The sequence below is a fragment of the Acomys minous genome (genome assembly GCF_964271855.1).
Source record: "Acomys minous genome assembly, chromosome: 16".
NCBI classification, from domain to species: Eukaryota; Metazoa; Chordata; class Mammalia; order Rodentia; family Muridae; genus Acomys; species Acomys minous.
The window spans coordinates 17,945,583-17,956,882 of record NC_140498.1 but is presented as its reverse complement, the minus strand read 5'-3'; the positions used below and the strand labels follow the sequence as shown (position 1 = coordinate 17,956,882).

General features: G+C 47.6%; 1 protein-coding gene across 1 annotated transcript in view; it reads right to left on the bottom strand.

Annotated features, from left to right (window-relative positions):
* Positions 1-9,167: 9,167 nt before the first annotated feature.
* Positions 9,168-11,300, bottom strand: part of RAD50 (RAD50 double strand break repair protein) — a 66,225-nt gene continuing 64,092 nt past the window's right edge. The window contains exon 25 of the mRNA XM_084763008.1: positions 9,168-10,483. Within this exon, the coding sequence (XP_084619134.1) occupies positions 10,297-10,483 (187 nt within the window). The 3' untranslated portion in view covers positions 9,168-10,296. The remainder of the gene's footprint in view (positions 10,484-11,300) is intronic.

Genomic DNA, 11,300 nt, shown 5'->3' with positions numbered 1-11,300 from the left:
TCCTTTGGTCTCTATAAACTTGGCTGGTTTAGGTACCCTGTGCGCACGGACTCGTGCAGTAGTTCTCTTTTCTGCAACTGGCTTTGTGACTTGGCCTAATGCCCTCTGGCTCATCTATGCTGCTGTGTGTATCAGAAATGCGTTCCTTTGTAAGGCTAGGATTTCACAGTATGAAGGCCCATGAGTGAGCCGGCTACTCCCGCCTCAGCTGCTGTGCCAGCCATAGATCTTTGAGTGCTTTCAATCGCTTTGGGTATATTCCAGAAATGCTAATAAAAAAAAGATTTATTTGTATGTATGTGTCTCTGAGTGTCTGCCACATGCCCGTGGGTGCCATGGAGTTACAAGAAGTTGTGGGGTGCCATGTGGGTGCTAGGAACTGAGCTTGGGTTTCCTTGAAGAACAATACAGGTTCTCCACCATTGAGCCCTCCCTCTAGCCCCTAAGTCATAATTCTTAAGCCTATAACTCCAGCTCCAGGATCTGACACATCTGGCCTCTGAGGGCACTGCACTGGTGTACACATACCCACAAGCCTGTATAAGCACATAAGGAAAATAAGGTGTTTAAAAAGAATTGTTCCAAATAGCTCCATTGTTTTGAGGAGCTGCCACAGAAGCTGCATCATTTTTGCATTCCACTAACAGTACCTAAGGATTCACATTCTCTATACCTCACCCACTGTGTGTGTGTGTGTCTGTATATGTGTCTGTGTATATGTGTGTGTGTGTGTGTGTGTGAGAGAGAGAGAGAGAGAGAGAGAGAGAGAGAGAGAGAGAGAGAGAGGAGAGGGGGAGACAGACAAACAGAGGTAGCAATCATCCCAACAGCTGTGAAAGTGTCATGTGGTGGCTTTGCCTGGTGCCTAAAGAGGTCAGAAGAGGGCACCAGGTCCCATGAAGCTGGAACTACAGCAGCTATGAGCCACATGTGGGTGCTAGGAGTCCAACTTGGGTCCTGTAGAAGAGCATCCAGTGCTGGTAACACTGAGCCATCTCTTCAGCCCCACATCGTGGCCTTAGTTTGCACTTCCCTAGTATTTACAGATGTTGAAAATCACTTGTGAGTTTATCAGCCTATTCATTTATTTAGGGCAAGATGGCTAAGTTAAGAAAATGGTTAAGAGTGAAAAACACTAGCTGTTCTTGCAAAGGATCAAGGTTTAGCACCCACGTGGAGGATACAGAAGTCTGTAACTTCAGTTAGAGCAGATCCAGTGCCCTCTCCTGGCGTCCATGCACACAGTGTACAGACACACACAAAGGCAAACCCTCACACACAAAAAGTAAAAATCCATTTTAAACTTTGCTGCATTGTAAGAGTTCTCTATTTATTTGGGCCATCATCTACCATGTAGATGACTCACTGTCGTTTCTCTCTGTGCTGCACACACTCTCTGTGTCTGCTCTACTGACCAGGCCCTTTCTGACCTGCTCCTGCATTTTCTTTGGCTGTCTGGCATAGTGACGCACGCCTTTAATCCCAGTGCTCGGGAGGCAGAGGCAGGTGGATCTACACAGAGAAACCCTGTCTCGAAAAACAAAAACAAACAAACTATATATATATATATATAGCTTGGGGTTGGGGATTTAGCTCAGTGGTAGAGTGCTTGCCTAGCAAGCACAAAGGCCTGGGTTCAGTCCTTGGCTCAGGGAAAAAGAAAAAGAAAAAGACAAAATAACAAAAAGATATTTGGCTTGCTAGCATGTTTCTGTAAGATATTGCACTGGAGAAGAAAGGGTAATGGAATTCATGAGATAAGAAAGCAGTAGAGAAATAACTGGGGAAGAAAGGGGACCCTCCTGAGGGGCCAAGGAGCATAGGAGAGGTGTGATGCCACAAACATATGCAAATGTCCCGATGACAGAGATCACTAATGAAGACTCTGGCCCTGGGCCTTTCTTTTGGGGAAGTGTCTGTTTGTTTATAGACAGGGTCTCCTGTATCCCAGGTTGTCATGGAACTTACTATGTAGCCAAGGCTGACTTTGAATTTCCAATCTTCCCACCCCCTCCTCCGGAGTGCCTGGGTCACAGGCACACACTGCCATGCCTGGCTTACATACGGTGCTGTTGAGGATGGAACCCAGAGCTCTCTGCATGCTAGGCAGGCACTCTACCAAGCTACAACCCCAGCCCTTTAACTACTAGTTTAACATCATTGCATATTATAGGCTGTTACATCTGCAGTGTGTCTGTCTTTGGCATACACCTGAACACTGACTTAAGGTCTTATCATTTTTTCCCTTCATGACAGCGCAAAAGCATGATGATTATGTGGAGTAGAGTTGTCCTTTTTAGATTTTTTTTAACGTATTTACTGTGTGTGTGTGTGTATGCACATGTCCCCATGTGGATAGAGCTTAGAGGATGGTTCTGTGGTGGTGGTTCTCCCTACCCACCTTTATGTGGGTCTCGGGGATCGAACTTGGGTTGTTGGGCTTGTTGACAAGCATCATTGCCTGTTGAGCCATCTCACTGGCCCTAGAAACTACTTCTGATCTTGGATTCTGAACTTCCCTAGGCCAGTCATGTCACAGTGCTGGGCAGTTGCTCTGAGCCACTCCACTGCATGCTGGATGTGGGAACAGCCTTCACCGTGCTGCTGAACAGGACAGCCAGCAGGCTGTGTTGCCTCTCTGATGTCTAATTTCAGCTAGATAGTTACTCAAATTATCTAGGTTAGAGAAACTGCATGGACCAGAGCATTGCTGGTTTTGGTGATAAGGCACAGGCAGATTGCCAGATTCTAGACGGCCTTTAAAATCATTTTAAAACTACATTTTCTTTATTTAATATGTATGTATGCTCATCTGCATATGTGGGGAGGTCAGAGGACAATTTGTGGGAGTTGATTTCCTCTACCACATGGGGCCTGGGATGGGACTCAAGAATATCAGGGCTTGGTAGGAAGCACTTTCACCCGCTGAGTCATCGTGGTGGTCCTCTGGGTGCCTTCTGAACGCTTAGTTTTAAATTGGGAGAATAGATGTGAACCGAGTTAAGCAGAAGATGCGGGGGCTTGCTGGAGGAATTGGAAGAAAGTGCTGTCATTATTTGGGGTTTCTGGAGAAGTGGGCTGGGTCATTTTTGATGGTTCAGATGTTCGTTAGATAGTCAAGTGTGTCTGGCTGTCCAGCGGTCCGCCGGCTGCTCGGTCAATCAGCTTAGAAGTGATCTGGACTGCAGACAACCACTGACAGGCACCAGCACATAGGCCACTGGAATTAGATGCCTGTAGAGAGGACGTGCGGACAGGCTGGAGCCTGCACTAGCAGATTTAGGAAACAAACAGCAAAGGAGACCTCACGCTGGGGGGGGGGGCACCTTCAAGCTTTCCCAGGGCTACGTGGCCACGAGACTATGAGCCGAGAGGATAGGCAACACAGCTAGCCGCTGTGGCAGTGGGCCACATGGGATTCAAGCTGTAAAGGGGAAAGTAAAGGCATGACGAAAACAAATGGTGGGAAGAGGGTGGAATCGATGGGATAAAGTGGCCGTAGGATCCAGAACTGCTGGGGCTTCAGTGCTCTCTGGAGATGCAGCTTAACACTGAGGTTGTTGGCGCCAGTGCCAACGCACAGTACCGCAGGCTTCTCGTGGGTTACAAGAACAAGGCTGTGGCTGGGCGTGGTGGCGCACACCTTTAGTCCCAGCACTTGGTGAGGCTGAGGCAGGCAGATCGCTGTGAGTTCAAGGCCAGCCTGGTCTACAAAGTGAGTCCAGGACAGCCAAGACTACACAGAGAAACCCTGTGTCAAAAAACACAAACAAAAAACAAAAATACAAAAACAAAAAACAGGGCTGTGAACCAGGAAGCCGGATGGTATCACCACTTGATACTGAAATCAACCCATGATTAGTAAGCTAGTTTGGGGTGACACTTAACTGGAAGCTAAAATCTTCAATAATCAGAGGGATGTGCTGTGTGTGTGTGTGTGTGTGTGTGTGTGTGTGTGTGTGTGTGTGTGAACTTTACAGTCACTACCTGGCACCCAGAGGGAGCCTCAGTTGACTTGCCTCCATCTGACTGACCTGTTGGGCATCTTCTGGATGGCTGATATGGAGAGTTCAGACCACTGTGCGATGTCACCACTGAGCAGGTGATCACAGGTAGTGTAAGAAAGCAAACTGAGCAAGTCAGTAGGCAGCACTCCTCCCTGGTCTGTTTTAGTTTTTGCCTTGAGCTCCAGCTTCCTTTGACAATGCACAGTGATGTGGAAGTGCAAGCCATAACCCCTTCCTTCCACAAGTTGTTTTTGGTCAGTGTTTTAGCACAGCATTAGAAAGCAGTCTAAGCCAGGCGAGGTGGCGCACACCTTTAATCCCAGCACCCGGGAGGCAGAGGCAGGCAGATAGATGGTTGTGACTTCCAGGCCAGCCCAGTCTACAAAGCAAGTCTAGGACAGCCAAGGCTTCACAGAGAAACCCTGTCTTGAAAAAACAACCAACCAACCAGAAAGCAATCTAAGACAGAAATCGGTACTGACGGTACAGTGTTGCTGTGGCGGAACTGACCATGCTGTTTTGGGGAGGACTGTGGTAGCATTTGGAACTCTGGGACATAAAAGCCATTGTTTGTGCACAGCTTGGAAAATAGAAATGTCAAGAGGTGCTGATGACAGAGGCCTGGCTTGTGACGTCTCAGAGGGGGGCTGTCTGCGTGGTCCTGGGAATTAAGAATCTGTGGTCTCAGGTCCGCTGAGGCTGCAGGATTGGCTGGGATGAATAAGAGACCAGCATCACTGAAGCACACTCTTTTGGATTCAACTGTGGTTCAGAGGGGCTGAGGCTGTATCTCAAGCTGGCAGCCAAATTTGGTAATGTGCTAAGAACCTCTCACATTGTATTGGGATTGAAGGCATGAAGGGATAATGGAGAGATGCTGGGCACTATGTTGAAAAGTTAGAGTGCCAAACAAACAAAACAAAACAAAACAAGTTAGAGTGCCTGCAGAGAGGCCTGACGGCCATTTGTGAGTGACCCATTGCCAGGTGGAGACTCCAGCATACTGGAGGTGCCAGGACTGTGGAACTTTAAACAATTTAGACTGATTTATATTGTGATATTATTGTGAGATCTTAGGAATAAAAAAGAAGAAGCTATAGTTTTGTAATGTCTAGTTGACAAGGGGCCTATCAAGCTGGTTGGTGTGAGGCATTTTCTTGATGGATGAGTCCAGCTTGCTGTAGGCAGACTAATAACTGGCAGGGGGTCTAGCTGTATAAGAAAGCAAACTGAGGGATGCAGAGATGGCTCAACAGTTAAGAGCACTGACTGCTCTTCTGGAGGTCCTGAGTTCAATTCCCAGCAACCACATGGTGGCTCATCACCATCTATAATGTGATCTGATGCCCTCTTCTGGCCTGCAGGTGTACACACAGGCAGAGCACTGTATACATAATAATAAATAAATCTTATTTAAAAAAAAAACTTTTGGTTTTTCGAGACAGGGTTTCTCTTGTGTAGCCTCAGCTATCCTGGGCTCACTTTTGTAGACCAGGCTGGCCTCGAACTCAGAGATCTGCCTCTCGAGTGCTGCGATTAAAGGCATGCACCACCACACCCAGCAATAAGTCTGAAAGAAAGGAAACCGAGAAAGCCATGGTTTCAAGCCAGTAAGTAGTTTTCATTTCTCCATCGCCTCTGCCTCGGTTCCTGCTTTGAGCTCCTGTCCCAGCTTCTTCCAATGACAGGCTGTGACTGGCAGAGGGTAAGCCAAATAAAAACGAACCCTTTTTTTCCCAAATTGTTTTTGGCCAGTGTTTTATCATAGCAATGAAAAGGAACTAGGACAGGTGTGACCAGGCCAAATCTAAGGCTAAGGAACAGGGCAGCAAGGCCAGACTGACAAGTGAGGGCTCCACACACCAAGGCTTCAGCCCAGGTAGTCTTCCCCACTGTGACGTGTTTGTCCCACGTGTGGGGAAGGCCAGCATCTAAGTGAAAACTGCCTAAAAGTAGGAAAATGAAAGGAACCTATGCCACTTCAAAGCTCGCTGGTATGGGGGCTGAGTGACAGCAGCTCTAAGGGGAGCTGTGCCCTGTGCGTCGGCTGGATCTGAAACTGGGGTGCTTCTCTCATTTCATACGTACCTTGTACTGTTTTTTTTTTTTTTCTTGAGATAGGCTCTGTCTCTGTAGCACTGCTGTCCTGGGAACTACATAGACCAGGCTAGCCTCGAGTTCAGAGACCTGCCTGCATCTGCTCCTGAGCTCTGGGATTAGAGATGTGGCTATTGCCTTTTTCCAATCACTGCTGACAAGGTCTCTGTATCTTACTGGTGGAGGCTACCTAGTTTGTGTGATCTATTTACATGCTATTGTCTTTAAATTCTGACTTCTTGGCAAGACAATACTGGTGCTGGGCCTCTGCCTTTGGCTTTGCGAGCGGGCATACTTTTCTGGACCTCTTGCATTCTCAGGATGGACAGTCTCGTCTGGCTGTTGATCAGTCTAACATTCAATTAGAATTCATGTGCTCTTCTGGAATTCTTAAGTGAATCTTCACCCTGTGGGAACGGGCTGCTCTGCTGATGCCTGTCAGTGTTAGAGTTGGGTGATCCTTGTCCTAGGGACCTGGGAGGAAGAGAGGTGGCCCTGCTGCACAGCACTCCTAGGCATGGGTGAGGGGTGGGACCATATTTTCTCAACCAGGCCTGAAGTCCAAGATCAGCCACACGGGTCAAAGGCCCGGTGTCAGCAGGACCCATTCTTTCCGTAGGCTCTGAGGCACGAACTCTTTTCTTTGCCCTCTTCTGGTTCTAGAAGCTGTCTGTATCACTCGCTTGAAACCCTTTCTCATTTTCAAAGTACACTGCTCCAGCCAGTATCCACAGAAGGCTTTCTCTCCACATTCCACTTTCCCTCTGCCATCTTATTAGGAACTTACAGAACAAACTCTTTAAGTTAGGATGTTCAACTTTCAACATTTCTACAAAGATTCCTTTGTCATGGAAGGTTCTAAGAGTGACAACCTCTGTATCTTGGGGGCTGAAAAGATCCTGGAGACATTATGGAAGGCAATCTATATCTCAGCTTTTTGTGAAACAAAGATTTATTTATTTATTATGTATATAGTGTTCTGCCTGCATGTGTTTCTGGACACCAGAAGAGGGCACCAGATCTCATTCCGGGTGGTTGTGAGCCACCATGTGGTTGCTGGGAATTGAACTCAGGACCTTTGGAAGAACAGTTAGTGCTCTTAACCTCTGAGCCATCGCTCCAGCCCATACCTCAGCTTTTTTTTTTTTTTTCCTTCTTCGAGACAGGGTCTCTCTGTGTTAGCCTTAGCTATCCTGGACTCGCTTTTGTAGACCAGGCTGGCCTCGAACTCACAGCAATCCACCTGCCTCTGCCTCCCGAGTGGTGGGATTAAAGGCGTGCGCCACTACGCCCGGCTACCTCAGCTTCTTAATGTGGGCCACAACCCCAGAATATAAGGGTCACCAAAACTTTGACATGCAACAACCAAAAAAATCACAATCCAATGTCTATGAATCCAAGGTGTTTTCAGCAGTACTTGCCCACACTGCAACACACAACTCCGCTACAGCCCTGGCTGTCAACACAGTATGTACACTATGCACTGCGCATGCCACTATGGCATACAACACCAACAGTGCAAAAAACACACTGGCTCAAACCCAAGACACTTGCACTTTTAGAAGCATGCCGCTGAGTTATAGAAAACAAAGCTTTTCCTGCCCTTGTTCTTCGGTTGCTTCAACAGTTTCCCCCTCCCCCCCTCCCCCCTACCCCCCCACCTCCCCTCCCCCCTCCCCCCACCTCCCCTCCCCCCACCTTCCCCCATCCCCGTTCCCAGCGTTTTCTCTCTGCCTCCTGCTTGAGATGTGAGCTCTCAGCTGTTCCTGCTGCTGTACTTTTGCTCCAAAATCATGAACTCTAACCCCCTGGAATCAAGTGCTTTCTTTTTTGAATTGCTTTGGTCATGGTGTTTTATCACAGCAATAGAAAAAGTAACTAAGGGAGCAGATATCAGATGGACTGGCTTTGGCTGTGCCGTATTAGAATGCTTGTTTTAAGGTTTCTGAGTTGCTGGTTTGAGTTTCATAGAGGAATCAATTATTAAGTGTTGGAGGTTGGTCTGATACACTTTGATGAAGATTGTTTGTACATTGCCTAAGAGCTTACTCTTGTTTGACTAATAAAAAGCCATCACACCTGAACAGGGCAAATGGATAGGTGTATCTAAGGTTCCTGGGCTTTGGGAGGCAGAGAGAATCTTGGGAAGGAAAAAGACTGGAGGAGAAGAGCATGGAGGAGGAGGCTGGGCCATGGGTTAGCTGGAGGAGAAGCACATGGCCGGCGTGGATGAAGATTTGGCGCAGATGATGATAATTAGCAAGTATTTGGGATTATGGGTGGGAGGTAGCTCAATAGAAATTATTAGAAGCAGATGACATGGGATTGGGGTAGGTATCCCATACCTGCCTCAATATGGGATGCAGTTTAGGGGATTATATCTGCTCTGCCCCAGGTTAACTAAGGCTATTTTAAAATATAATAGGTGTCTGTGTCTTGACTGATTGCTAGTGGATTACAAAATATTGCCGAAATAATAATTATAGGTCTGATAATAAACATTATTACGCCATACTGACAAATTAACCACAATAATCAAATTATTTAGGGCCAGGAATATAGCCCAGTCAGTAGAGTGCTTGCCTACCAAGTATAGAACCCTGGGTTCAATTCCCAGCAGCACACAATCCAGGCATAGTAGTGCATACTTGGAATCCAAGCACTTGGGAAACGGGATGAGAAGCTCACAGCCATTCTCGACTACATTGTGAGTTCAAGACCAGCCTGGGCTAGAGGCCTTTTCTCACAGAGTAAATGAATTTTTATTTGGGAGTGACAAAATTTCCAAAAACTTTAAAAATGCCATAAACATTCCCCTGCAACTTCATGTATGTATTTGTGAAAAATATGAAAACAAGGCTGGCCCTGAATTCAGAGACCCACCTGCCTCTGCTGGGACATCACACCTAGCTATGTGAAGCAACTTTAAAAATTGATTGTAAAATCAAACTACCAATCACCTCTGAGAAGTGTTGAAGATGTTTTATGTCCTCCTCAAGTACCGAATATTCCATCACGATTTAAATCTATATGCAAAACAAACAAGCACATCCGTGCCACTAGTACACAAATATTTGCTTTTGTCTTTAATAAATGATGAAGTTGTATATATACCAAAGGATTGTTTTGAAGTAATTTCCCTTGTGATCTGTTTTCAGTATGCATTTGATTTACATGTTTTATATCCTAAAGGAAAGGGTTATGAGTGGAAAAAGAAGAGCCCTGTTCTAAAGCTGATGTCCATCAGCTCTGCAGACGGCACAGGCCTGGCCTGGCCAACCGAGGGTACAACTGTCAAGTGGCATCTGCGAGTGTGTGACTTTGATGTACCCTGCCTACAGAATAGCCACAGGCGGCCTCCGCTGCCATTCCACGGATGTGTGCACTGGACTTCAGCAGGATCTGGTGGCCTCTGGAGTGAAAATGAGGTTTGTCTTTGAAGGCCTGGCCATGGGGAGCAGGGCCCAGCTGTGGGTGAGCCTGATGTCCTATCCACATGGGAACCTGCTGTGGAGAGTAAGTGGGATTTATGGCCGGGCAAGGAGATGCACATGGCAGACAGTGAAGAGTGTGACAGGACTCACTTGGTGAGCAGATCAGGTCAAGAGTGGGGAAAGTCCGACAACCGGGCAGGATAGCTCTCTGGTAGGGCTGCACGGGAGGGACCTGGGCACTCCATCAGATGATCGTCTAGGGCTGCCACACTGCCAGGCTGACTATGGTTTCAGCTGGGAAGACCTAGGCTCACACAGCCATGTTGTGTGCATGGATCCATGTTAAAGTAAGGCCACTTGTTAAATTTCACTTCGAGCTTCAGAGAAAATACTAACTCTACCTACCGCCGCCCACCCCCACACAGGGTTTCGGTTTCTCTGCATAGCCTTGGCTGTCCTGCTTTGTAGACAAGACTGGCCTCACACTCAATGCCTTTGCTTCCTGAGTGCTGGGATAAAAGGGGTGCACCACTACTGCCTGGCTGAAAATATTAACATTTTTTAAGTGCCCACCCCATAAACCACCAAGCAATCCTCTGCTCTGAAAGTGTCATTCATTTGGATGGCTTTCAGCGGGCAGGAGGATGAAAGGCTGAGCAGATGGGGGACTGTGCGCAGCCTTCAGGTGAGGCAGTCTCGCCATCTTAGACCCTCCACACATGCTCTTCTTCGCAGCGTCCACCTCCTACCAAAACAAGCTAGTGAACGTAAGAGCCCAGGGAGCTAACGCTGCACGAGATGATCTCTGAGCACTGGTCGAGGTTCTTCTTCACCCTGTAGAACTTCTCCACGTACTCGGACCGCCCCAAGAGCTCCACGAAATCTTCATCGTGAGTGATCACCAGCAGCTGGAAGTTACGCTGCTGCGAGCGACTTTTTATGATCCTGAAACAGCACATTGAGAATGCTTTTTACTAGCGGACATCTTGTCAGATCCAAGAACAGCTGTGTGGCAACCAAGCTTTTCCTGTGCTAGGTAACATGCCCAGATAATGAGGGAGAGCTGAGGCCTTCAACCTAGGAAGATAGGAGTCCTGTATCTCCTCCCCACACAGTGGGATGCAAGGCCTCATTCCCCACCCATCTGGCTAATAACCAGGCCAAGAATTTGGACCACTTTCCCAAAATCCTAAGTTGCTACTGATGCTGGGGAATGTCTTCTAGGAAAAACCCAAACCATCAACTACGGAGCTCAGACTCTCCTGACCTGTGGCCAGACTTCTCTGAAAGTCTAAAAGTAATTCAGACACACAACATGTCGGGGAATAACCCTGCCTTCTGAAGAGCTGGGTCTACCTAGAATTCTGCCATCACCAGTCGCTAGATGCCTCAGTGCTGTGACACACAGAGGACCTGAGTGGGTGTATGGGGACATTTTTGCTCATCATCAACACGCTGAGGTATCAGGTATGAGTGAGATGCAATAAGAGTTTTAACTCAAGCTTGTTTATCACTTGCCTGGGGCTGGATGCACTTCACGTTTCAATACCACAGCCCCCTCCTTCCCTGATGCTCCCCCAGGACTACCACAAGCTGGCTGAGGACGCCGCCTGTGCTGTCGGAGTCCTCCTGGAGGCTCTGATGTGAGTGACCATGTACGTGAGAACTACAGTTTAGCCTCTAGCATCGTTTACTCACTCACCAGTGTGCTTTTTCCATGAAACCTTTCATTGCTCATGGTGGCCATGTGACACATGACAGA